At 48.5% G+C, this 26,783-nt stretch overlaps 11 protein-coding genes across 11 annotated transcripts; 5 read left to right on the forward strand and 6 right to left on the reverse strand.

The window, feature by feature from the left end:
• Positions 1-82: 82 nt before the first annotated feature.
• Positions 83-1,207, reverse strand: FPRO_08750 (putative aspartate/tyrosine/aromatic aminotransferase; the record flags this gene model as incomplete). Its single annotated transcript, XM_031222452.1, has 1 exon — positions 83-1,207. The coding sequence occupies one exon, from the start codon at positions 1,205-1,207 to the stop codon at positions 83-85; it is 1,125 nt and encodes a 374-aa protein (XP_031087910.1).
• Positions 1,208-1,514: 307 nt separating this feature from the next.
• Positions 1,515-3,068, reverse strand: FPRO_08751 (uncharacterized protein; the record flags this gene model as incomplete). Its single annotated transcript, XM_031222453.1, has 1 exon — positions 1,515-3,068. One exon carries the CDS (start codon positions 3,066-3,068, stop codon positions 1,515-1,517), a length of 1,554 nt encoding a protein of 517 aa, XP_031087911.1.
• Positions 3,069-4,607: 1,539 nt separating this feature from the next.
• On the forward strand, positions 4,608-7,799 carry FPRO_08752 (uncharacterized protein; the record flags this gene model as incomplete). Its single annotated transcript, XM_031222454.1, has 1 exon — positions 4,608-7,799. One exon carries the CDS (start codon positions 4,608-4,610, stop codon positions 7,797-7,799), a length of 3,192 nt encoding a protein of 1,063 aa, XP_031087912.1.
• Positions 7,800-8,407: 608 nt separating this feature from the next.
• FPRO_08753 (uncharacterized protein) lies at positions 8,408-9,688 on the forward strand (the record flags this gene model as incomplete). Its single annotated transcript, XM_031222455.1, has 1 exon — positions 8,408-9,688. The coding sequence occupies one exon, from the start codon at positions 8,408-8,410 to the stop codon at positions 9,686-9,688; it is 1,281 nt and encodes a 426-aa protein (XP_031087913.1).
• A 571-nt stretch (positions 9,689-10,259) lies between these two features.
• On the reverse strand, positions 10,260-11,895 carry FPRO_08754 (uncharacterized protein; the record flags this gene model as incomplete). The annotated part of the gene is made up of 3 exons (XM_031222456.1): positions 10,260-10,856; positions 10,913-11,706; positions 11,757-11,895. The coding sequence occupies 3 exons, from the start codon at positions 11,893-11,895 to the stop codon at positions 10,260-10,262; spliced, it is 1,530 nt and encodes a 509-aa protein (XP_031087914.1).
• A 2,084-nt stretch (positions 11,896-13,979) lies between these two features.
• FPRO_08755 (uncharacterized protein) lies at positions 13,980-14,559 on the forward strand (the record flags this gene model as incomplete). The annotated part of the gene is made up of 2 exons (XM_031222457.1): positions 13,980-14,169; positions 14,234-14,559. 2 exons carry the CDS (start codon positions 13,980-13,982, stop codon positions 14,557-14,559), a joined length of 516 nt encoding a protein of 171 aa, XP_031087915.1.
• A 135-nt stretch (positions 14,560-14,694) lies between these two features.
• Positions 14,695-15,737, reverse strand: FPRO_08756 (uncharacterized protein; the record flags this gene model as incomplete). Its single annotated transcript, XM_031222460.1, has 2 exons — positions 14,695-15,610; positions 15,658-15,737. 2 exons carry the CDS (start codon positions 15,735-15,737, stop codon positions 14,695-14,697), a joined length of 996 nt encoding a protein of 331 aa, XP_031087916.1.
• Positions 15,738-16,180: 443 nt separating this feature from the next.
• Positions 16,181-18,233, reverse strand: FPRO_08757 (putative PDC1-Pyruvate decarboxylase, isozyme 1; the record flags this gene model as incomplete). The annotated part of the gene is made up of 7 exons (XM_031222461.1): positions 16,181-16,206; positions 16,258-16,336; positions 16,392-16,952; positions 16,999-17,267; positions 17,322-17,804; positions 17,853-18,080; positions 18,137-18,233. 7 exons carry the CDS (start codon positions 18,231-18,233, stop codon positions 16,181-16,183), a joined length of 1,743 nt encoding a protein of 580 aa, XP_031087917.1.
• Positions 18,234-18,623: 390 nt separating this feature from the next.
• Positions 18,624-19,769, forward strand: FPRO_08758 (putative aspartate aminotransferase, cytoplasmic; the record flags this gene model as incomplete). The annotated part of the gene is made up of 1 exon (XM_031222462.1): positions 18,624-19,769. One exon carries the CDS (start codon positions 18,624-18,626, stop codon positions 19,767-19,769), a length of 1,146 nt encoding a protein of 381 aa, XP_031087918.1.
• A 699-nt stretch (positions 19,770-20,468) lies between these two features.
• On the forward strand, positions 20,469-22,510 carry FPRO_08759 (uncharacterized protein; the record flags this gene model as incomplete). The annotated part of the gene is made up of 4 exons (XM_031222463.1): positions 20,469-20,767; positions 20,831-21,634; positions 21,685-22,377; positions 22,432-22,510. 4 exons carry the CDS (start codon positions 20,469-20,471, stop codon positions 22,508-22,510), a joined length of 1,875 nt encoding a protein of 624 aa, XP_031087919.1.
• Positions 22,511-22,985: 475 nt separating this feature from the next.
• FPRO_08760 (uncharacterized protein) lies at positions 22,986-26,173 on the reverse strand (the record flags this gene model as incomplete). The annotated part of the gene is made up of 3 exons (XM_031222464.1): positions 22,986-24,089; positions 24,150-25,164; positions 25,221-26,173. The coding sequence occupies 3 exons, from the start codon at positions 26,171-26,173 to the stop codon at positions 22,986-22,988; spliced, it is 3,072 nt and encodes a 1,023-aa protein (XP_031087920.1).
• Between the last annotated feature and the right edge of the window lie 610 nt (positions 26,174-26,783).

Genomic DNA, 26,783 nt, shown 5'->3' on the forward strand with positions numbered 1-26,783 from the left:
GAAACCCTTCTGGGCGTTCTTATTCAGCTAGCTACCGCCGATCCTTGACACATGGGCCCATACGTGCATACATACGTACGTATTATGCCGCCAGCGCCTCTGAGATCTTGTCCAGCCCCTCCTTGAGCTGCTCAAACGTGGGCCACCCATATCCAAGCCGGAAAAAGCAATCATCCCTCTCAAACCAGGTACCACGACCAATGTAAACACCGTAATCATCGAGAAGGCGTTTGTAGAACGCTTCAATGCCGCTCTTGGGCTCTTTCTTGATCTTGATGAAGCACATGACGCCGGCATCGGGCCTCACCCAGTCCACCAAGTCATTGTGCTTATGCACCCAGCCTGCTACAAAGTCTCTTCGGTGGCGCATCTCCGCAATGGTGGCGGGGAGCAGTGTGTCTCGACGAGAGAGGATCTGCTCGGCGATGAGCTCGTCCAGCACACTCCCGCTGATGCTGATCTGCTCTTTGGCGGCGAGGAACATCTCTTGAAGGGCGGGGTTGGTAGTAGTTAGCCATCCTACTCGGATTCCCGGTACACCGTAGGCTTTTGACATGGAGGATACTGTGACGACGTGGTCTCCGAGACATGCTCCCCTTGGTGAAGGGTCCACGTCGTCGGCAGTGTAGTCGACGAGGTCCGCATATGTCTCGTCAATCAGCAGGTAGCATTTGTTTTCCTTGGCCAGCAAAGCAAGACGCTTCAGTTCCGCGAGCGTGCACATCGTTCCTGTAGGGTTGTTTGGGGAACAGATGCTGATGAGCTTTGTAATGCCGGGGCGAATGGCGGCTGCGACACGCTCTATTTCCAGGCGGAATTGCGACTCAAATTCGAGGTCAATGAAAGAGATGTCACAACCAATTGACCGCGGAATTTCGAGATTAGTGGCGTAGTTGGGCCGTGTCACAATGGCATGGTCCCCAGGTCCAATGAGCGCCGTATTGATGATGAATAGAGCAGTTGAGGCGCCCGCGGTGACAAGTACATCCTCGGGGGTGATGGTTCCGCCCGAAGCTTGAGCGACGACAGAACGTATGTGATGGCTTCCTTTGTGCTCTGTGTATGTCAGGATAGACTGACTGGGAATCACAATACCCAGTGACTCAAGTGTCTGGTCCGCAATGGCACTCTCGGACAAGTTGTACTTGATAATGGCCCCTACCTCCTCAGGGGCCTCTTTCTCGATCGCCATGCGTTCATACTTCATTTTATCGGCGGGGATATTGATTTCAAGATTCTGGGGCTAGTGTTTGTTTGCCATTTGGCCGTGCTGATGGAAGGTCAATATCAAGAATAAATACTACGGCCGTGGGTCCAGGGTATGAGTAAGCCCTTGAAGTTCCCACGTGCAAAGACTTAATTGCAAAACTCGACCCACATGCTGAAAATAGGATACTGTAGTATACATTATCTTACGCATAAACACGTCGACAATATTGATATTTGCCCACTAATGTTATATGGAACTGAGACGAGTCTATAGAATTGAACTGTCTGTTCATGCCTCCTTGACCTCAAATCGAAGGTTCTGTCTTCCGAAATTTGACTACACATCTCAATCCTTTTGGCACCGCATCGTGTGTACTGCACTGCTTCATAGTTCCAGCATTTGTGATTGTGGTTGGCAAACTCTCATGCTCAAGGTATAGGCTGGCTATAAGCATCTTCAGTTCCATGGTAGCTAGAGCTTTTCCTAGACAGACCCTGCCACCGTAGCCAAATGGCATCAGGTATCTGTCACTGAGCTTTTGCGATTTTTCATCCCCCTCGAGCCACCGCTCTGGAGAAAAGCTTGAGGGGTCAGGGTAAACATGTGGGTCGTAGTGCAAAGCCAAAAGAGACGACGTGACGATCGTGTCTTGTGGGAGGAAGACTCCGGACAAGTCACGCCCTCCATGCGGTACGATGCGCTCGGCCCTACCACTAGAAGCCGGGTAGAGACGATACACTTCGCGTAGACAGGCCTCTAATGATGGAACCTGGCTGTCGACGTCGGAAAACGACAGGCTACCATCTTCCAGCCTGGGCAACACCGAGAGTTCTCTGCGTATTTGCTGTTGCCAGTGCGGTGCTTGGGTCAGAGTCCAGATCAGGTACGTAGCAGTCACTGCAACAGTGGCTTCAGCAGCGTTGATATTGTCAAGAACTTCAGCTGCTATGTATTCGAGATAAGTCGGTCCTTCATCTGTCTCAATCTCCTCTATCTCCAAGAGATGTCGAACTAGAGAGTGAGACTTGAATAAACGAGGGTCCTGCGCCACTGTAGAGAATCGCTGCTGACACCAAAGGGCTAAGGCATCATCAGCCGAGAGATAGCAGAATCTTGAGCTCAATCTTTGCAGTATCTGAGAGACAAATTTGTAAAGCTGAGGATACCGGTGGTGAAAAGGGCCGAAGAATTGCTGAGACTTTAGTCCTGCAAGTATGCCACGTTCTGGACATACTTGGTCCACAGAGCAAGTAGAGTAATCAGGGCCGAGCACCAGAAATGTTATGTTATCAAATGCGAACCAAGATGTCAAGCTGTAGACGTCAACATCCTGACCAGCTTCAACCTGGTTTAGAAAAGCCAGAGACCGAGCCTTGATATGCTGCTCAATTTCTGGTACTTTGTATATGGTTGAGGCTTGATAAAACGCTGAGGTATACTTGCGTTTCTTCCTATGGTCTTCGTATGGCTTTGTTGCAAAGACTGATCGCATCCCATAGCCCTGGAAATGATCAAAGTAGCCGCTCTTGGCCCAACGGCCCGTCGCCTTGTAAATGTCTCTTGTGCCTTCTAGGTCCGAAACCGAAACTTCATTGGGGGAGATGAGGATGACAGGCCCGTACTTCCTATGCCAGCCAAGGATAGCTTCATTTCGACAGCATGATATATCGTAAAAGGCCAGAGGGAGACTTGAAATCTTGCAGTACCAGGGCCCAGGGATGTGATGAAAACGCCCGTGGAGAAGGGGATACAATAGCCATGCATAAGAAAGGAGGACTGATAGGACAATGAAACCGAGCCAAAGAGCCTCTGTGGACAGGAAGTAGCTCTGGATGTTGGAAGCTGTTGTAGAGAGCATTGTGGTCACGGTTGAAGAGAAGAGTTGGGAATGTTCAATGGCTGTGAGAAATGTTGCGATTGCGTCCGTTGGGTGTTCATATTCACGCCCTTTTATTCTCTAATTACTACGCACGATAATGAGCCTATGCCCGAATACAATGGATTCTTCCTGCTACCTCTGTCAACGACTACGCTCAGCCAAACGAAATGGCGCCTGCCATAGAACGGCGAGCCCTGATGAAATGAGGTAAAACATAGCGGAAACTTGATATGCGCGTCCTGCTATGCATCCAAGGCTCAATTCCTTGTCCGTATGTATCATTGTTCAAAAGGAACCACAATGGATCAGGCCTTGTTTCTTTCTTCTTCTCGCTGCCTGAGACATTTGACAGTGATTGACGGAATGCTGTTACACAGTGCTTTGCTTCCAAGACTTGCCCTTGCAGGGGCGTATCAATATTGCTCGTGTTGCGTCTATGGCTGGAATGAAATGGACATCATCGGTACCTGGCATCGCGTAAGGCCTCTAGCACATGCAAAGGAGACCAGAAGGGGTCCCTGGCATGTCTCAAGACCCCGCAGGATTATTCTTCGTAATTCGGTGCCTAATGGCAAGGAAGCTACTTGTGTCACTATACACAATAGAGTCCTCACCGACAAGTCAAGAGCTTTAGCTCTACCTAAAACAAGGCATGTTATAAATGCGGTGTGGATACGATTGAAACGGTGTATGATCTTCAAGCGTGAGGACATTGCGGAAGCTGAAATGATGCAGGTAGTCGAATTTGAAGATGGCGGAGCAATTTCTGACATACCTTGAGATGAGATGCTTCACACCAGCGTTAAGGTGGCGTGCACTATGCTAAGCTAATTTGGGACGGAACGGATGGGCGAGACAGGACGGGGACACGGGCTCACGGGACAGGGAGAAAAGGGAGAAGATACCCGAGACTTGCAGGGATCATCTCACCGATGTGCCATTCTACATGGATCCCCACTGCGGCAATCTACAGATCTGAGATTACCGGTGAAACCGATTGAGGCCACATGCAGCCTGAACCCCACGTCCAAACCCCTGCTGCGTAATACATGCCTCTACTATATCATGCAATGCAACTGTGCACCTCTGTCGAATGATTCTTGTCGTATTTTAGCAATACACGTGTCTCAGTTGTCGACAGGCAATGGTATGCACAAAGACCAATTCGCAGGCGATAAGCACGACCCCTCACAGAGGATTACTGAGAGGTATTGGCGGCCGTATTTCATTTCGTGCCTGGTTTCGTGGCTGTGGAGGGAAATTTTGACGGGTGCCAAAGCAAGACTAGCAGAGCGCTGCTAATTGATCGCTCTCTGCTTCGGGCGGAAGACACTCTGATACTGCTCTGGCCAGTAAGGCTTTCGTGACCATTCGTACAGATATGTCAACATAAATATACCTCGTTTCTTTTCAGCGTTACTTTATTACAAAGATAAACGAGTAACCTGATCAACAATAAACTAACGCCCGACTGTTGAACTTAGCCAAGCACAACTTGACTTGATAAAGCACTCCAAAATGGTTGGACACTATGACGGCGCCTCAGTACTGGCAAAGAAGCCAGGCGCTAGCCAAATACCCGCACAGGACTTGGATCAAGTCTGGGAATGGAATCAAAGTGTACCCGAGGAAATCAGTCGTTGCGTTCACGACATAGTTCAGGAGCGTACACAGCTGCAGCCCTCAGAACCAGCTATATGCGCCTGGGATGGTGACCTGACCTATGCTGAACTTGACCGTCTTGCTGACGGCCTGGCAAGTCACCTCATTGGACTTGGTGTATCTCATGGCGCAATCATTCCGCTATATTTTGAGAAGTCAATGTGGACAACCGTGTCCATCTTGGCCGTGCTCAAGACTGGTGCGGCTTTTGTGGTTCTTGATCCTTCAATCCCAGAGCAGCGCTTGAAGACTATCTTTAGCCAAACCAAAGCTCAGCTGGTTGTTACCTCGATGGCAAACGAGACCTTGAGCAAGCGATTTGCACCGCAGGTTGTTGCTCTTGGTCCCCATATGATTCAGGAGTTGAACGAAAAGGAACATCGAAAGCCGGATGTACTTCCAACGCCGTCATCCACCATGTATCTGGTGTTTACCTCTGGGTCGACAGGTACCCCGAAGGGTACAATCCTGACACATAAAAATCTCGCATCGGCTCTTCATCATCAGCAGAGCAGCCTCAAAATCACTTCCAACACAAGGATGTACGACTTTTGCTCATACAGCTTCGATGTGTTTGTTTGCAACACATTTGCTACACTGTCAGTCGGCGGGTGCCTCTGCGTTCCAAATGAGCTGGATCGGCAGAACAGGTTGGCGGCGAGCATTGCATCACTCAAAGCCAATACCATTGATCTGACGCCTTCTGTATCTCGAATTCTGAGTCCAGAGCAGGTGCCTGGTCTCGAGCAGATCATATTTGGTGGTGAGGCACTGCGCGCCGAGGACGTGATCCCTTGGTGGGAAAAGGTACGGATCGTGAGCTTGTATGGGCCTTGTGAATGCACGCCCAACAGTACAATCAATTCCTCTCCAGCAAGCCCTGTGGAAGCTACATCAATGGGCAAAGGAATCGGGCTGAATACATGGATCGCACAGGCCGATGATCATGATTCTCTGGTCTCGCTGGGGAGTGTTGGTGAACTTCTGCTTGAAGGTCCCCTCCTAGGCTTGGGGTATTTGAATGATGCCGAAAAGACTGCAATGGCTTTCATTGAAAACCCTAAATGGTTATCGCAGGGTTCTTCCAAGTACCCAGGCCGCAGTGGACGTCTTTACAAGACCGGCGATCTAGTGAAATACACTGCAGATGGTAGTTTACTTTTCATCAGCCGCAAAGACGAACAGGTCAAGATCCGAGGCCAACGTGTTGAGCTTGGGGAGATCGAACACGCCATCCGCAGCCATGAGCAGGTAAAAGATGCCGTTGTCATCTTGATAAACGAAGAGAATCAAGATCCGTGGATTGCTGGATTTCTTACACTCCAGCATGACAGTCAGACTGTATCGCCGCGGCGAGAAAAGAGTGGCAGTGACAGAAACATGCAACATACAGACGGATGGGAACAGCGGTTCAACGACGACTACCTGAGTCTCGTATCAATGAAGCCCGAGTCCATCGGACGCGACTTTCAAGGTTGGACATCTATGTATGATGGGAGCGATATTGACAAAGGGGAGATGAATGAGTGGTTGGACGATACCATCGCGTCAATTCGCAATGGAAAGCCATCTGGCCATGTTCTTGAGATTGGAACAGGCTCTGGAATGATTCTGTTCAATCTCCTTGACGGTCTTGAGAGCTATACTGGCCTTGAACCTTCAGGACGGGCAGTAGAGTTCGTCTCCGAGGCCGCCAAATCAGTGCCATCAGCAGCAGGCAAAGTCACCATGTTGAAGGGCACTGCGGCCGAGCTTGTGCGGTTTAGTCATACCCTGTCTCCCAGCCTCGTGGTCTTGAACTCGGTCATACAGTATTTTCCCGACCAAGCGTACCTACTCAGCACAATACAGGAGCTAGTCCAGCTGAAGGGAGTCAAAACGATTTTCCTGGGTGACATCCGCTCATTGGCCCTTCACGACGAGTTTTTGGCGGCAAGGGCATGCCACGTCACAGGCGGAAAAGCCACCAAGCACGAGTTTCGTCGTGTAATGGACGACATGAGACAAGCTGAAGCAGAGCTGCTGGTCGATCCAGGTTTTTTTACCAAGCTACCGGGTGAGGTGGGCAAGATCGAACACGTCGAGATTCTGCCGAAGCGGATGCGTGCATCCAATGAACTGAGCACCTATCGGTACGAAGCCGTCATCCACGTCAAGGCTGAAGGCCAGCCCAGTCGGACAATTCACGAGGTTGACGGAATTCAGTGGATCGACTTCCAGGCTGAGAATCTTGGCCGGGAATCATTGCTTACCCTCGTGCGCCGTGGAATCGCCACTTCGTCATGCATTGGCGTCAGCAATATTCGGCACAGCAAATCAAGTTTCACGAGCCATATTATTTCGTGCCATCTCGATCAAGGGAGAGAAGCCAGAGATGATGATGCGGATTGGCTTTCTATGTCTCGAAAGTCTTCCCAAAAGCAAGCTTCCATGTCGGCTCTTGATCTAGTGGAATTAGCTGAGCAGGCGGGCTGTCGTGTGGACCTCAGCTGGGCTCGGCAATTCTCGCAGCGCGGTGGCATCGACGCCATCTTTCACAAGCACCAGCCAGCCAAGGGAGAGAGCCGGGTCATGTTTCGGTTCCCCACTGATCACCGAGATCGAGAGATTGCCGCTCTCTGCAGCCAACCACTACTGCGTCAGGTGAGACAGGAGATCCAAAAAGAACTAGACCAGATCTTGCGGACCCGGCTCCCAGCCTACATGGTCCCAAGGGCAATTGCGGTTCTAGACAAGATCCCCCTAAACGACAATGGCAAGGTCGATCGCCGAGCGCTCCGGGCGATCATGGCAAGCCAGGCGGCAGGGCGAGAGCCAGCCACGCAGCCTGTCTCGGAAGCCGAGGGCCAGATACGCGACATTTGGGGAGAGGTCCTGGGCATTGAACCAGCCACCATTGCGCCGAGCGACAGCTTTTTCAAGATCGGCGGCAATTCCATCACTGCCATGAAATTGGTTGGGCTGGCTCGCAAGGCGGGTGTTGAGCTGACTGTGAGGCATTTGCTCAAGCATCCCAGGCTCCAAGATCTCGTTCGGGCGGTGGCGTAGGAGATCAGCAGTGGCATTGCTGGGGGAGGTATAGCCAAGTGGACCTGTGAATCTCAACATCTCACTTTTTGGCTATGTATTTGTCTTGGATCTTTGAGCCTCATTGCAAACACAGTTGGTTCGGGAGACGTGCTCCCGCTGCTAGTAACTGTGCCAGTCTCCCTTCAAAAGGCGCCCGAGACTGGAACTAGAGGCTCACGGATAGAATTTTACACAACTTTAGTCCTCCGAAGTGGCACTGGATTTAGGCGGTGTGCTACATAAAAAGAAAATTAAAAACGAAATCATTTTTGTTCATGACATATTTCATCCTTCTCTTTGCTTAGATTTTTCTTCGTGTAAGCATCCAACCAACCTATTCCTCAATCGATCCAAAAGAACAACACCAGCAGACGGAATATCCAATTCTCGCGAAAATTGTTTGCATCATGTCACGGCACACAAAAATAGATCCTACAACTCCACTCCTCTCCAAATCTCGTAACCCGTCACATTCATATATCTGCAACTTGCCGAAATCTTCGCAAAGGTCCTCCAGTCATGCAGAGCCGAATCAACGCCTTTCTAGCCCCAAATTCCAGATTTTACTGCTATGTTTCGCACGCCTCATGGAACCGATGGCCTTCTTCTCCATCTTTCCATACATTGCCCAGATGGTGGAGCGAAACGGGAGCCTGCCAGAGGCTGAAATCGGCTTCTATAGCGGCCTGATTGAGTCTCTTTTCTCTGCCATGCAGGCTTTGGTCTTGGTATTTTGGGGCTCTATGGCAGACCGAGTTGGCGGTAAAACGATGCTTGTATGGAGTCTTCTAGGTACGGCAGCCGGGTCTGTTCTCTTTGGGTTTGCTTCCTCTTTGTGGACAATGACATTGTTCCGGTGCTTTACGGGACTGGTATCCGGGGGTAATGTTGTCATACGGGCGATGATAGCAGAGCGCTGCGCAACCAGAGAGTCTAGGACTCAGGCATTCAGCTGGTATTCCTTAGCGAGCAATTTGGCACTATTCCTTGGACCTCTCATCGGCGGCGCGCTCGCTAACCCGGTGAGCCAATATCCAGCGCTATGTAAGGGTATGGAGTTGTTTGAAACGTTTCCATTTGCATTGCCGGGGATAGTCTTGGGAGCCATGAGTGCCACGAGTGCAGTCATCATCGCATTCTGCGTCGATGAGACGAGACTGGAAAGGGAGTCTATTTCGTATGCTGACGATCCTGTCACTCCATCAGGTCTTGACTGGGCTTTCATATGGGATCTGGTCAAGGCCCCAGGCGTTAGCGCCATGCTCTGCACCTTCGTCCACGTTATGTTGATTGGGTCTGCCTTCATGGCTGTCGGGAGTCTTACTCTGTATACAGGAGTACGTTATGGTGGAATGGGGTTCTCGGCCCACCAGATTGCCATATACATGGCGGTGCAAGGTGCCGCCGAGGCTGTCTGGCTCTTGCTTCTATTCCCTCCTCTACACCGGCGATTTGGTACCCGAGGTATCATCTTCTCCGGTGTCGTTGCATTTCCCCTCTTCTTTGCCGGCTACATCGTAATGAACGCATTTCTTCGCAATGGAAGCCCAGTGGCCTTTATGTCTTATCAAGCTGTGTTGGGCGCAATGGCACTCCTGGGACCTGGTGTCTTCATGGTCATTACGGCAGTGCAGCTGGGACTTCAAGAAGTAGCGCCTAGCCCGCGCACATTGGGGACTCTCAATGCAATTGCGGAATCAGCTTCTAGTCTTGTTCGAGCTGTGGTCCCCGCCATTAGTACAATAATCTTTGCAGTCGGTGTCCGTGATCAGATCATGGACGGCTATCTTGTCTGGGTCATCCTGATTCTGCTCGGTGGTTCTCTGACTATTACTGTTACACGGCTTCCAAGAAGCAGAAAACTATAGATCCCAGATCTCGTGAGCCGTCGAGAGCCTTGCGATTTTATATTAGCTCAACTGTATTCCCTATTGCCTGTAATCAAACACTATGACATATGTTTAGATGTTGCGCTGCCAAGTCCAAGGTACATGCATCGTTGAGTCAGTGGTGGGGAAGATTTAGAAGGTTTTAAACCAATGGGTACTCCAACAAGGCACTAAAGACCCTGAGGGTGTTTTGTTTATTTTTTTATTATTAAGTTTCATCTTAGCCTAGCTCTTATTTTGCATAATCAAATAATATAGATATTTTATATTCTTGATAATTTAGTGTATTCATCACGTCCTCAAGTGCAGCATTGCCATAAGCTAAATAAGCTTCCCGAGTAGAATATTTCGCATGAGTAAATTAACAAATACACACACAAGTCAAACTGAGCACACAGACTCGCAATAGATATCCCGTCCTAACCAGCTATAAAATCGTACCAAACCCAGACATTCAAGTAGATAGCCGATAAAAACAACTAGCGGCGACAAGCCTTAGCCAACACCAGTCCATGAAAGGAGCCAAGTAGATGTACTTTGATGCTTAGAGCTACTTGACTGTCCACCCGTGTTCGAGAAGCTCCGCCGCTTCTTCTATACTTAAACCCGCCGTTTCTGGGTACATGAGGTAAATGAGGTAGTATCCAACGACGCATAATCCTGCGTACATCACCATTGTCCAGGTTGGGGTCAAGGCATCAGTCAACGGCAGAAATGTCAGGCCAATGATGAAGTTGCTACTCCATGCAGTTGCCATAGCTACACCGCTGCCCAAAGACCGAACTGCTAGCGGATACAGTTCACTCTGCATCGACGGGACGTTCCCTAGGCCTAAGGCGAATGAAGCCACAAACAGAATAATACTTGTCAGCACGATGATTGCACCGCCACCGTGATCTGGCTGTTGGGGTAACCTGGGTGATACCCCGGTTGACAAAGAATGAAATCCAGTCGCCGCCAGGAGCAATCCGAGAATCATGAACGGGAGGGACCGAAGAAGCATCCGTCGTCTACCAACTCTATCAATAAGGACGAGGGAGATGGCAGTAAAGGTGAAGTTTGTTGAGGCGATAGCTACCGAAGCCAAAGTTGGATTTTTGAAGCCCACTAACTCGAAGATTGTAGCTGAAAAGTACATGAGTGAAGTCTGTAAATAGAGGTTAGTCACAGGCGCCGGGTGCGGTATCCCCAAGGGGTACTCACAAAGCCACAGAATTGTTGAAGCACCATGAGTAAGATTGCGATGGTCAGTCCTCGACGATAGCGATGTTGGCTGAGAAGTTCTTTCCATGGATCTAGAAACTGGAACCGTCCTTGTCCAGCCTGTCGTCTTGATTGACGCGCTGTTCGCAACTCTCCAACATCCGCCTGGATGTTGTCGATCAATGCATCCGTAAGACTTTCAGAAGCAGCGTCGTTGCCGTAGATCCTGTGTAATACACGCCTGGCCTCAGTAATACGGCCTACCATGACTAGCCAGCGAGGAGTGTCGGGCATGGTGCTGATAAGAAGACCCTGGGTGCTCGCTGGGACTACTCCTAGGGCGAATGTCCACCGCCAACCGGTAGCTTTCAAGCCCCAGGCTGCAAACATGCTCGCGGTCATGAATCCCACAATCTGTCCTAGCGTGGTCAAGAGAATCGTTGCCGTGATCAGCATCCCTCGGCGTGACGCTGGAGCGATCTCTGCTATATACAGAGGGACTACCACGCTTGAAAATGCCACTGCCATACCGATTATGCATCGCCCTATGATAGCAAAAGTGATGGTCTTGCAGAACGCTAGAAATACCGAGGCCGTGATAAAGAGCACATCGGCATAAAGCATTAGTCGCTTACGGCCTAACTTATCGGCGAGCAGTGATACAAAGGGGGCCGTGAAAAGAGCACAAAAGGCTGTGGCTGAGGTTATCATCGCTTTGTCTATGGACGTGAGATCACGGCCAGACAGTGAAGACCCAATAGACACAAGGGCTGCGGAGGTGACGCCAGTCTCATCTGGCATCTGGGTCAGTATAACATCAGATGGGTACCATAATAAAACGTACAGCCAGAAAGCATGCTGCTGAGGCCAGATACGAAAGTGATCGTGAGAACAAATGGCGTGAGCTTTGTCTTCGATTCCTTTTTTCCTTCTGTCGGCAAAGGCTGGTGCGTAGACAGCAATGGATCATGCTCAGAGTCCATGATCGTTGTTGTTGCAGGGTTCACTTTTTTTTCCTTTGTGATGCGACTTGAAATAAATGTGTCAAGGGAAGAATGAACGCAGAGATGTGTGAGTATCTGAAGAGTCCATCGTTATATACCTAATGGCTAAGGCTTGGATGTAAGACACGCGCTGCTTTGGGAGACTTGCATGAGGACTGCTGACATCCCCTAGATAACCCCCACTGAGACAGAAAACACCCCAGCTGATACCACCCGCATACAGACTGTATTAGTCAAGCATCCTTGTCTTTTCAGTGGAGAGGGGTAGGATTAAGAAAAGGAACAATTCCTAAATATAGCGCATTCTCCCCGAACGGGGTGGGGTTAAAACAAAGCTAGAGCCTTGACTTCAATATCATTCAATAAAGAAGAATGCTGAAATGGCTACCAAACTACCAGATCCCGAGCATCAGCCTGCGTTTGTTACCCATCGGCCCCGCGAAATCCTTGACAAGATCTATCTCGAGCTATGACAATCCTGCGATATTCGCCAACACATGGTCTGGCATCGCAAAGCTGGCAAAGCAAAATCTCTCTTCTGTCGGTGGCGGTGTACCACGCCATTTTCTATACAAGATGAGCTTTAAGAAAGGGTCGATGCCATAAGGATCCAGCTCGGTATCCCACTAGGGGCAGCTTCAGCGATGAAATCTATGCCTTGCAGCACATTTCTGCCTGGAAGAACTTCTTCGCGTGTGGCCACCGCATCGTCGAGGCCTTTGGTGAGGATGCTTGTTCTTCTCTAGGGCCATGCTAGAGTAGCCATCAATCGAGCTTGGGGAGATTATCGACATGCAGCGTATATATGAGCATGCTACTGTCTTGCAAGGTCGTGTAAGAGCCTGATGGGCAGCTCTGCGCATATAGTTTGCTAATCATTAGCATACAGGTCCTCGGAATGCCTCGAGTCAATTTATAAATCAATTTCTTTCATCTTTAAGGCGGCTGCAGCCGATGTATTTGTGGATAAGCAGTCACAGGGCGGTGTGATGCAAACCTGGTCATTACGAGAGAAACCCATGCACTTTATATCAAATCTAAAGGAACGAAATGAGCCTACGTATAGGGCCATTATGGGTTAGGAAAGAAATGTCGCCAGAGAAGCATGTAAGATGCATGCAAAGCCCGCCTTCAGAAGATACTATATATTAATTTCTGCCGCTGACCAAGCAGGCTTCAATAAGAAGAGGCAGACTTAAAATATAGCAAAGAGAGGGGATAAATATCATCCAGTTAGCAATAATGCCCTCCGGCAAAAAGAGTTTCATCTTAGCTTTTATGAAATCGCGTCCTTAATTGTTTGCAAAGACACACTTTCTAAAGGCTTTAAGGCTAGGCCTGTGCATCCTATCCTTACGTGGCTCGTTAGTAACAAGCGAATTGGCTTACTGTCAGCGTTATATAAGTGCAAACAAGCTGACTTCAAGTAAGTCGTTGATTGTAAGTAGTCGTGGAACTGCATCCTTGTGCTGGTCGGACCCTGGAAGCTACAAATAAGTAGGTAACTTAATTAATTTGCCGTTGTCGTGTTAGCAACGCGTCGAAATGCAGATAACTGCCAACCATTAGAGTTGGCCTTTCTCATCGACCATACAAATAACATTTATGTCATTACCACTCCTCCTATTAGTATGGCGTAATACGGAATTCTAATAAAGCACATAATGAGGCGAAGCCTGATGCCTACTCTCATTAAAGGCCAGCCTCCAGGATGGACTGCTACACAGTGTTGGATTGTTGGCCTTACTTGCCTATTGTTTACGAGAATCTATCGCAACATGGTGACTTAGAATGAGCAGAAATTGAGTCAGTTGCCTTCCAAGGTTTAGGCTACGATATAACAACCAATGCATGCACCTTGTTAGATAAGGCCCAGCACATTGCGCCTGTTTGCCAAGTCCAAAATACATGGAATTACAAACATTCAATCAACTCCCTTGTTCTGGAAGTCATTTTCGTTTCCAAAATCCGTGTAAGAAAGATAAAAAGGTGCTGCGGAAGCCACTTAAAGTCAAGATGTCATTATCTTCTCAACCACAACAGTAACAAATATACTACCAAATATGTGGACCTATGTCATCATCCTTCTCAGCGTTGTCAGCGCCTATGCTGCTGCCCAGACTCCAACTCCAACATCAACATCAACTTTCACTATTTCACGTCCATCTCTCACGACACCATCATGCTGGGCGCTCATTAACTCCCTGTTAATAACGGGCGTCCTTGGACCTCCCATCGACATGTCTGAGCTAGGTGTATCTTTTGCCCTCAAATACCCAAGACCCTTGCAAGCTTCCTGTCATTACTGGATCGTCAGCCGAGGAATTCTCGGAATGGGCTTCTGAATGGACGAGCTGGCAGGTAGAGCATGTCTCCGAATACCGCATAGTATGGGAGGCGTGTAGTGATGACCCTGCCATCACTGATCTTGTGCCAGTTGGACCGGATGCATGCAGCACTCTGAAAGCCAAGATTACTGCGACTTTTGCTGTAAATGAGGATAAAGACGAAAACAGAGAGAAAGGAGAAGAGGGGAAAGATGATAAGCCGGAAGCTGTGGATGATTCTGCAGGTTCTCGTGTGAAAGGTCCTGTAATAGTTGCTTTGATGGCTGGGGTTGTACTGATTGTAGGACTATGGTGAGCAGTGTCGGGCGGCTTCACGGACTCTATGTCGAGTGGTAAGTCATATTCGACAGACCTGTAACCGATGGGAAGGATTGGTATAGTTTCATTGTGGACATTGTAGTGAAACTACAACTGCACTCCTAAGCAACTATTAATCTATCAAGAGCTTCAGCGAATCAACTATGCAGGTTTCCAGATCCCGATACTCGAGTCTTAGAATGTCCTTCGATGGCACTGTATCAACCTCCCAGAGATTGGCAGGTGTATCATCCACCAAAACCTTGGGGATCTTATCCTTGAGATCAGGATAATGATCTACCGCCACCTGAGCAATCTGAGCATTACTCATTCTGCCTTGCATCAAGAAAAACCGCCTTCCTCCAGCATTCGACTTCTCCAATGCTCGAACGTGAGCGAGAGCAACATCTCTAACGTCAACCCAGTACCATGAGGCTGTTGGAGGCAATTCATCTTTCCATTTTCCCTGGCACAGATCTCTCAAACGTTCATTGGAAGTATTTATCGAGTCCATGGATGCGAGCCAAGGGGCTGGTGGTCCGAGAATCAGAGGTGGGTTCATAGTGGTGAGAGAGAAACCAGGCTTCTTGGCTTGCATAAAGTCCCAAGCAGCGCGCTCGGCAAATGTCTTGCTAGCCCTGTAGGCCTGAACGCCATCCTCATATGCTTCTTCCAGAGTTATCGGGTTGAAGTGATGCTCTCGATACATCTTCTCAGGGTGTTTAATGTTAACCACCGCTGAGAACGATGATGTGATGACGACGCGCTTGACAGTTGGGGCGTAATCGCTGACTGCCTTGAGGATATTCGAAGTGCCGTTGACTGCAGGGTTAATAAGATCCTTCTGTATATCTACTGGCTTGTAGTGAAATGGGCTGGCTACGTGCAGTACTGCATCAAATTCGGCGGTTTTTACCGCCTTGTCGAAAGCATTTTCACGGGCAATGTCCTCGACAATGGCATATGAGAGTCGCGACCTGGCTGCAGGAAAGGCAGCGAGGATATCCTGCCCTTTCTTCTCAGATCGCACCGTTGCAACGACCTCATAGCTTGGTTATGTCAGCAAACTGAGTACTGAGATGGTCATGGAACTCACCCTTCTTGAAGCAGAAGATCAAGGCAATGTGATCCAACAAACCCACTGCCGCCTGTAAGTAGGACCGTTTTTCCAGACATGGCGAAGTTGATGCGAGCGTTTCTATTGTGGTAATAACTTTCATAAATGTCTCAATTCCACGAAAAATATTTATTTTGTGTTGTTGACGTAGCCCCGATGCGGAATTGGTGGGTAGGCGGAATGCAGTTCTGGGTGGAGCTCTGTGGATATCGGAACAGCCTTCCGGACCGGAATATAGTCACAATCCGTTCCTGCGCGCAATATCACGATTCGGAATTATTATCACTTGTGCCCCGACCTATACCAATTTTCCAAATCGCGCCACTGTCGCCTTGAGGGCTGTAATACAAGAAAATTCGAGCAACATCCACGTGATGTAGAAAGAAGGTGAATAACCTAGTATAATGGCTGTTCAATAGAATCATATAGACACAGACATTAGCCAAGCTAGGTATAATTTTTAAATCTCTATTTAGCTGTCTACTGTAAGATCCTTCAACTCTTAGCTAAATTTGTCTTGCTTTTCCACTGATGATTGTTAGCCTTAGGAAATGAAACGGTAGTCATAATTATACTGACGAGGTCTGCCAAGGGTATTGCTGACTTGAGTAGCCAAGCGCCAGGGGTAGTCGAACGGGCTGAAGAACAGCTCGATAAGCTAAAACATAACATGTCAGTGCCACAGTTACAAGAGAGCTCTCAGATCCACTTACGCTGATATCTTCAGCCTTCTTGAGTACCTCTTTGTTAAGAACACTATCAAGCTCTTCTACTGTATGGCATTGAGTGCTGAAGCTCCCAATACCAGTGTCAGGTCTGGCCCCAAAGAAGCTAAGCAGCTGCTGGTGATCCCAATTGGAGTTGATGTCATTGTAGCTCAGCTCAGCGCCACGGATGGATCTTTCAATTGAGTAGCCGTTGTTGTTTACAACAAAAATGATGGGCTTGAAACCAAAACGAATGCAAGTTCCGATGTCTTGGACGGATATCTGTAAAGAACCATCACCGACAATGAGAATTACCCGACCAGGGTGCTTCATCTCGCGGGCGGCAACACAAGCTCCAAGGCACGCCCCGACCGAGAAACCAATGGCCGACCAGAACGTCGATGTAATGGCCCTGGACCGTTGGGGAAACGTGGCATCAAACATTCCAAATTGGCCTGTTCCACAGTCGGTGACGATTATGTCGTCTGGTTGTAGGAACTTGCCAATTCTCTGCCAGACGAAGTCTTGTATCAGCTGTCCCGAACGGTCAGATCGGAGTTGAGGTGGCTGTTGTCGTCAGTGGAATGATTAAGATATTACATGGGAGACTAACATTGATCCTAGTAGCTGGAAGTGGAACTGGAAGGTTGAAGTGGGCTGCTTTGGCCTTGAGAACCTCGATAAGTCGACGCAAAACAGGGAGAAAGTGGATTTTGGGGAACTCTTCGCCAAGTATAACACATTTATCGTGTTCAAGAAGGATGACCTTTTCCTCCGGAATCTTGCGTGTAAATCCACCAGTATTGGAGTCAGTTTGCAGAGTTCCAGTGTTGATGATCAGGTCAGAAGTTTCAAGAGCTTCCTGTACGCCAGGAAATGACACTATGAAGTGTCAATATGCAAGACTACTTATAAAAGTCAGAGAGGTAACTGTACCATTTGCACTGTAAACGCCCATATAGTAGGGTTTGTCCTCATCGATGATTCCTTTCGACAATGGGCATGAAAAGGTCGGAAATCGAGTTAGATCAGCCAGCTCGCGGACAAGCTCCCTCCCGCCGTGACGGATTGTGAGAACATCAGCAAGAATAGACGGGTTCTTAGCATGACTGACAGCGTTAAGTATTTTATCGAGGATCTCAGACTCAATTTCTTCATCGTTCTTGATTTCCAAATCCAACGGTCTGTCAAGAGCAGAGAGAGGAACTGGAAGTGAAGGAACATCCATAGGAATAAAGATGTACACAGGAAGGCGGCTCTTGACACAATCCTCGATTGCTCGGTCAATATCAGCCGTCAACGTTTCCTCATCGACTAGAAATGCATGTGACTTTCTGATGGGGGCACTCATTTGCATGTAGATGGTGTGATCCATATTTGGCTCAAATGTATGATGAATCAGCGGTCGTTTTTTCTGGACTATTTATGTCAGTGGTGTCCGCAATGTCTCAGTTGCAACAAGCATACCTTGCCGACTAGTCATGCCGACAATGTGAATCATCCCGGCATGCTCAGCGTAAGCTCCAGCAACTCCGTTCATGGCTGACAGCTCGCCGACTCCGTACGTGGTGAGGAGGACACCTGGAAGTTCCCTGATGCGAGCATACCCATCTGTTGCGTATGCAGCATTGAGTTCATTGCAGCAGCCGAGCCACTCTAGTTCGGGTACAGCATAGACATGATCAAGAATCGTCACTATGAGATAAGATTAGTCTTGGATACATAAGGATTACTATTATCTGAGCTCATACGGTTGAAATCGCCAGGTACGCCAAAAATATGTCGGATACCGAGCGAGGCGATGCGACGGAATAGATATTCGCCAACGGGGATTTGAGGCTGGGCCATGATTGTGAGTAGCTGGAATTGTTTACACCACAGACTTTCAATTGAATACTGGTTACCTTGAATGCTTTTGTCCTCCTTGCCCAATTTATGGCGTACAGTATTCAAGTCGGAATTTGACATCGCATCTATCATGAGGCTCCACCAAAGAGACTCCACAGAAGGCGAATGTGTCTGTTTCCGCTGTTTTTATTTCAGTACAAATTCCGCCATTCCGCTTTTCCATAGTTCCGCCACTCGTGGGTTTAGTACTGACTCACTCAGACTAAAAAAGGAAAAGTGATCACTGCGCCATAGAGGCACTTTGACACCTTGTCACAATCATTTCAAAAGCATATATCAAAGACTTGCAACTATTATACACCAGCATCTTTACAGTCGCTGATTGTTGAAATGCCCACTCTCGAGGATACCACTTCCAAGGACGCCACGCCATCATGGTTGAGCGCAGTGCCAAACATTGTTGCCGATGAGATATTCTCCCTGGCAGCAGACTATCGCCTCGACCCACACCCGCAAAAGGTCGATCTGCTAATCGGGGCCTACCGTTCCGATGACGGGAACCCGTGTCCATTGCCTTCAGTACTGGAGGCAGAACGTCGTCTCCTGTCTCAAAACGACTTGGGGAAGCATGAGTATCTCCCTATCGAGGGAGATGCCACTTATCTCAGACTGGCTCAAAACCTTCTATTCGGTCAAGGTGACCAGTCTGAGCTGTTGCAGCGAATAGTCTCGGTCCAATCCATCTCCGGATCTGGGGCCATCCACATTGGTGCTGCTTTTCTGTCTCGATTTCTTAACCCGGGAAGCGTCTGGGTCTCTGATCCGACCTGGGTTCCCCATATTCTAATGTTTGAAAGAATGGGGGTAAGGTGCAAGAAGTATCCATACTATGATCCAGCAACGCGACTCCTCAACTTCCAAGGAATGATCGACACTCTCGAGTCTCAAGCTCAAACTGGAGATGTGATCATGCTTCAAGTCTGTGCTCATAACCCGACTGGCCTCGATCTTAGCCAAGAACAATGGAAGGTTGTAGCTGAGATTTGTCAGCGAAAAGGCATCTTCCCATTCTTTGATAATGCATACCAAGGCTTTGCCACAGGGAACCCAGAGAAAGATGCTTGGCCACTTCGATACTTTGCCAGTCTGGAACTTCCCCTGACTTTCTGTGTGGCGCAGTCCTTCTCGAAGAACTTCGGACTCTACGGACAGAGAACAGGAGCTTTCCATTTCATCACGAACAGCAAGGATACCGCCATCCAGTCCAACATCCTTCAGCAGCTTCGATTCATTATTCGTACCGAATACTCGACTCCACCACGAACGGGCTGTAAAATTGTGAAAACCATCCTCGGTGACCCAGAGCTTAAGTCTCAATGGCTCAGTGATGTTTTATCCATGAGCAAAAGACTGGGACAGGTCCGCTCAGCACTTCATGATGGCCTGAGCGCTTCCGCAGAAAGCGGTGACTATGAACATATCATCAAACAGGTAATTAAGCACGAACTTTATCTGTTTTGCAATTCTGTGACCTAATCGTTTTGCAGAGCGGCATGTTTTCATATACAGGTCTTCACCCCTGGCAGGTGCTTTGCTTGAGGAATGAGTACCATGTTTACCTCTCATCATCAGGCAGAATATCAATGGCGGGATGTAAGTGACTTGGCTCCATTGTTAAACGTATATACTAACTGCAGTAGTAAACTTAAAGAATATTGATTATGTAGTAAGTGCAATTATAGCAGTAAAAGGGGGTCTAGAGGGCAATTTAGTAGAGACTTAAATAAGAAGAACTTAATATATTTTAATAAATTCCTTACCGTTTAATAATTTATTTTTATAATTTACATTAAAATTTTAACTCAAGTATATAATATTAAGACGATATTTAATTTTTTATTATTTCCTACTTAATAGTAATTATTTTATAAATTGTTTTACTATAATGTAATAAATATAGAGATATACTTTTAATAGCCAACCCCTTCTCATTGGTGGAAATTCGCTATATTTCCGAGCTGCATTCCATTTTTACGCGGAAATACCATTTGCTTTCCGCTTTTTGTTATCCTCGGAAATGATGAGAGATAGATGTCGGCTGCAACTTATGTCTTTGCCAGAAGCAATGTTCAAGATAGTGCAATCGATCCTAGAATATAGTAGCCACTTCCCCATGAGATTAGATTAGGGTCTATACTGAAAACTCAAATAACGTAAGAGCAATTTCTGTCTAGGATGGACTATTCACTATCTCCCCAAGCCCGGGCGACCAAGTTCTTCAATGAAGTTGTTACCTCGACCACCCTGCCGGGAGCGACTGAGGACTACCAGGGTCGCGATGATCTTGCTTACGCCCTATCCAAGGTACCCATGCTCACTCCTCGCAAGGTCAAGGTAATTGCTGTCGGAGCGGGCTTTGGAGGAGTTGATCTTGCTCGTGCGGTGCGCGTTGGCAAGCTCCCTGGCGTGGATCTCACCATTTATGAGAAGAATGCCGGCATAGGTGGAACCTGGCATGAAAGTAGATATCCTGGGTATGTTGAGCATTTGCGGTGTTTTCGAACCACTTGAAACGATGATATGCTGACTGCTGAAAGATGCGCCTGCGATGTTCCAGCTCACAGCTACCAGTATACTTGGGCACCCAATCCCCACTGGTCGCATTTCTACGCGCCCGCACCAGAGATCAAGCAGTACTTTGAGGACTGCGCTGATCAACACGACTTGCGCTCATACTTCAAGCTGTCACACAAAGTGGTTGAGGCCAAGTGGATTGACGAAAGACAGGTCTGGCAACTTCATATCAAAAAGACCGATGGGCGGGATGTTGCCATCTCCAGCCCAGGTATCACAGACGGAGAAACTAACGACGATTTTATTGATGAATGCGACGTTTTTGTAAACGCAACTGGCTTTTTCAACAATTGGAAATGGCCCCGTGATGTCCCAGGACGCGAGACTTTCTGTGGCACCATGTTTCACACTGCCAACTGGCCCTCTGACTGGGAAAAGGATATCGATGGCAAGACTGTTGCTCTGATCGGTAACGGCAGCAGCGGCATCCAGGTCCTTCCGGCCATTCTAGATAAAGTCAAGAAGATCTACGTTCACATCCGCAGTCCAACGTGGATTACCTCGCGTATCGGCGAGAAGTTCGCTGGACCAAAGGGCGTCAACTACAAATTCACTGAGGAAGAGAAGGCTGAGTGGGCCAAACACCCTGAGAAATATCTCGAGTTCCGTAAGAGCATGGAGGACGATGTCAATGCGCGCTTCAAGTTTTTCATGGATCATACACCTGAACAGAAGCTGGCGCGCCAATCAGCCGTTGACAACCTCAAGGCTAAACTCGACTCAAGGCCTGACATGGCCAAACGTCTAGAGCCAGACTTTGCTGTTGGGTATGTGCAGAGTGCCATGGATGATGATATTGTCAACTAACCGACATTAGATGCCGTCGGCCAACACCCGGATTGGGATATCTGGAAGCCCTTGTATCGCCCAAGTGCGAGGTAGTATGGGGAGATATCGCCGAGTTCACACCCGATGGCATTCTCACAAAAGATGGGCGCGAGTCAAAGGTAGACTCTATCATTTGTGCCACCGGCTTTGAGCTGTCTTATGCACCTCGCTTCCCCATCCTCGGAAAAGATGGCCTCAACCTCCAAAAAGTGTGGCTCAAAGCCCCCGAGTCTTATCTGTCAGTCTGTGCTGCTGATATGCCTAACTACTTTACTATTCTCGGCCCAGCCAGCCCCCTTGGTCACGGAAGCTTGGTCACGTCCATCGAGATGTGCAACCGCTTCATCGTAAGAATGATCAGGAAGCTCCAGACACAAAACTACTCATCGTTCAGTCTCCGTCCAGGAGTCGCTCGGGCTTATCAGAATCATGCCCTGTCCTACCTCAAGAGGACGGTTTGGGCATCAGGATGTACCAGCACGTATAAGAATGGAACCAAGGATGGAGAGCTTCGTTCATTGCATCCAGGTTCACGGATTCAGCTCTTTACACTTCTTGAGGACCCAAGATACGAGGACTTTGAATGGAAGAGTTTGTGTGAGGATAGCGATCTTGCATTTGCGTGGCTGGCGAATGGTTTCACAGCCCTGGAGGAGGAGAGACCTGAGGGAGCTGACCTGACGTGAGTTGTTGCCAGACAATACCATTCTTTTGACAGACACTAACTGGATAATAGCTGGTTCGTGGACCCAGCGGACAGGGACGCGAAGCCAATTCAATTTGAAGCCTCTCACTATGCCAACGGGAGTGGGTAGGGTCATTAGATGGCTCCGCCACGGTAAGCAACGGCGGTGTCGGAGTTCATAGTCTAGCCTGTAGCACAATCATATGCGTATTCCAAATCTCTGGTTATGTAGCTCACTTATCATGCATTAATCCCAGTGGTGCACTGAGTCTATTGGATAGCATGGTATCTGAATGCTGGTATTTGTGTAGGTTATGTATGAGCTGAGAGGTTCTTGGGCTGCATTACCTTCGAAAGGATGGCAAGGCCCAGCTGACCTTAATTAGTAATCGATTGCAGCCAATAAGGTCAACATTTTGGCTGCGATCACACGTAATAGATCAGGTTAATTGCACTATTTAGAAAAAGCCTGTGCCAACTACGTCACGAAAAAGTGTGTAGAAGGTTCTGCAGCTCAAGTCTGCATTTACCTTCCGCAAAGGGCACACTTAGCATAGCCGGTATGAAAAACAGCTGACGTAAGATATTCGGTGTCTATTACATATCTACATCTTCCAGGACCTTGTGAAATAGTCAAGTATGACCGAAATCAACTGCGGACTCGGTGCACGCGACCTATTGAAGGTCGGGGAGCATTTTTCTGCCCTACTTGTCTCCCACTCGCGATCATCACTACCCTGGTGCTGGCATTGCCTTCTAAAGTACTCAAGCAACTTTCTCGGCGGATTTCCCTTGGGGTCAAGAGCAGACTCTTCAAGTCGTTTGAGCCACTCGGAAGGTGGAACGGCTTGGAAGGCCAGACCATTCTGGTTCAGCAGAGGGAGCAAGTCTTCTGTCCACTTGAGAGTATGAGGATTCACGATGTTGAAGACAGAGGCCTCGTTTGCTACTATAGCATCGCTTGATCCAATCTCGATAACAATCTGTGCCACATCATCGACAGGCAGCCATCGGACTCGCTCTTGTAAAGTCGGCAGTGCTCCGATCGTTTGAGCTGATCTGATCATCAATGGCACCGCCTCAGATGTATTCCAGACGCCATTGATAGTATCGCCAACAATCTGACCAATTCTGACGATGGCTACTGGAAGACCAGCCTCAGCGGCAGCTTTGGCACAGATTTGCTCTGCGACACACTTGGAGCGCGAGTATCCAGTCCGGTTTGCTTCTGCAAGAGACTTTGGCAGTCTCTCAGGGATGACGTCTTCTGAAGTACCCATGATCGTGCCAATGGAACTAAACATGACGAAACGCGGTGCGTCTGAACCGGAGTCGGCCAAACAGAGATCTATCAGATGGCGAACGCCTGCTATACATGAGTTCTCGAATGTGCTTAAACGCTGATTGAAGTTGACGGTCCATCCACAGTGATAGACTGTATCAACGTCTCTAGCGATGGAGCGAAATACGTTCTCTCCGAGACCCAAGTATATATCTGAGAGATCAGACGCCAAGCAAGTTATCTTTTGCGGCAGCTCTTCTGGAAAGTTTGCTCTCAAGTTTCTCTCTTCCAGTGATTTCTCGACTCGCTGCTGCGCATCAGCATTGGAAGCTGCTCTTACGAGACAGTATACAGTGTGGACAGATGAAGAGAGGGCCAGCTTGTCCAGTAGATGTGCCCCAAGGGAGCCAGTCGCTCCGGTCAGGACCTGTTGCAGAGTAAGTAGTCGTAATATAATCCAATCGATCACAAGGTTAACTTTACGTACAATATTTTGGCTCAGGTTGCGTCCGCTGCGTGGTTCTCTTGTTTGGGGGCTGAAGTTCGCATATCGCTGTAGCATATTTGCCGCGTCCTGTTCGTCCTTGGCGTCAAGACTGGTGGCCTCTGCACCAGAGCTAACCCTCGATATCTCCAGGGCCAGTGATTCAATTGTTGGAAAGTCGAATACCACGTTGATAACAAGTTTGTTTCCAGCGAGGTCAACGTGCTTCATTATGGCGCTGCGAAGCTGCATCGCTCGCAAAGAGTCCAGACCAAAAGTTGAGAAGTCTTGGTTGTGGCCGGGTTCCACCCCTGGAGACAAGTGTAAAACTCTTATGAGCTGCTCTGACAAGAACTTGAACAACTCATCTTTTGTGTACTGTCTGGACTCAACAGCCGCATCCTGTCTCTCATAAATGGCCTGGATCTGCTGTTCATAGGCCTTTAGGAACTTGCTCCGTATAATGGTTCCTTTGTCCGTCCGGGGAGCAACTGAGTCTTTAGGTAACAAAAGAACCATGTCCTCCGTGATTCGGCCATACATGGGTAACGAGGCCTGAGCCTTATCGATAGTGCGCCTCAGTAAGAGCCGGAACTCGTCCTTGGTCAGGTGGTCTGCTACCTCGCAAGGGATCACAGCGATACCGGCTGCTGGCTTCCCTGTACCAAAGATGATGCATCCATCTATTAGCGGGGAGCTTGAGATTTCACTCTCGACAGAGATTGGATTGAACTTTTCACCATTCTCAAGCACCAAGATATCATCCAATCTTCCGACGTACTTGAATGCACCAGGAATGGCTGGATGCTTGGTAAACAAGTCCTTAGTTCTCCATGAACCGTCTTCCTGGTTTGAATCCGCCAGCATCGACCATTCCTTGGTGCAGATCAGCTCGTAAGTGCCAGATCCTCGGTGTTCAAACCGGAGAAGATGGCCGTCTTCCTCAGGGACTCGTAGCCAACTCCATTCATGGTCACCAGCTGGGCGCAGCGAAGTCAGGAGTGTACCGGTCTCTGATCTGAGCGCCTAGTTAGTGAAAAACAGAAGATGATCTAGTAAAGAGATGAAACTTACGATCCATAGACGCTCACCAACCGAACCCCTTGTCGGACCAACTCATTGCCAAGATCTTCCGGCATTGGTGATCCACCGGTCGTAATAACATTGAAGCCACGCAGAAAGCGCATACCCTCTTCTGACTCTGCTAACAGCTTGATAGTGAAGGGCACAGCAGAAAACAGTCCGAAAGTCCGATTATGTGTAACTTGCAAGAGACAACTGGTCGTAATGGGGAGTCTCGAGTAAAGCTGGATGGTCTTTTGGCTTATGAAGCAACGAAAGAAGCTGCTCATTCCGAATGCGTGATAGAGTGGTACAGTAGTAAGCGTGTCGAGTCCAAGACTACCGAGATTTGCCGTATAGCGATGCAGTGCAGCGCCGTTGGGAACTTGAACCAGCTTGGGAAGACCAGTCGAGCCACTTGAGTGGAGGATCCAGACTGCCGTGTTTCTCTCCGCTTCAATATCGAGAGTTGCAGTCAAATTGGTGCTTGGCTCGCTCTCTGAGCTGCAGCCGTGAGTGATCGGCACAACAGCTCCAGTTGCAACATCAGGAGAATCGCTGTTTAGATAATCCGCCAAACGTTGCTGGGCTTGTTGAACGAGAAGCAGAGCGGTATTCGAGACTTTTAGAAGTCCAGCACAGCTCTCAAGAGGCAGTCTTGGAGACAGAAACAAAGTAGTATGACCAAGCTTGGCGATAGCGAGTGCAGTGATGAGATACTCAAAATCCCCGATACCGCACAAAGCTACAACTTTAGGCTCTTGACGAGATGAGGTCCGAGGTCGCAAATTGTATCTTTCAGAATAAACACATGCAACATGAAATGCAAAGTCATCGATTTGCTTGGACGTGTATGACTGAGGATCTTGATCACCTGCAGGCGACTCGATCACTGCCACATGGTCCTTGTTGCGCTCAGCATTGAGCCTCACAAGCTCGTCAATTGTCCGTGCATCCAGGGCCATCTCGTTAGGATTGGGTAATATCAAAGAACAAATTGAAGTTGTACAACACTCTTACTCATAATTTGGCAATCCAGTAGGCAGTCCAGGGTACATAAAAGGATTGATAGATACCCTAATCAGGATGCTTGGCAAAAACCACCTCGTATCCACAATAGATCATAGGAACTCTTTCCGTCATTTCATCAGAGTTCAATCTCTTTTCCGGCGGTTCTCAGTGGCACTAGGCATATTCGAGTTACCTCGATATCGAGGTTCGCTATCGAGGTTCCGATGAAACGGAATGATGTCCCGGTTCCGCATGATGCGGGGTTGCCTAGGATTAGAATGGCAATGTGAGAGTTGCCTAGGGTTGAAATCCGGGGTAGATCTTGTTGGTCATGCAGGTTAGACTCACGTACAGGATATTTATGTCCGCCCAATAATAAGCACTCTTGGTGTGAACTCATAGCAATCCGGCTGATAGTTGGCTTGTAGGTGGTGGTTGAATGCTGTGGAAATAACGATTTACACATAAAACTGGCTCATCCTCCTCATTTGGGCACAGTCCGGCTTCCCATACATGTCATACTTCTGTCCAAGAAGAAAGACCAAGCCTACCTCACCTCTTTTT

The sequence above is a fragment of the Fusarium proliferatum genome (genome assembly GCF_900067095.1).
Source record: "Fusarium proliferatum ET1 genome assembly, contig: FPRO_scaffold011, whole genome shotgun sequence".
NCBI classification, from domain to species: domain Eukaryota; kingdom Fungi; phylum Ascomycota; class Sordariomycetes; order Hypocreales; family Nectriaceae; genus Fusarium; species Fusarium proliferatum.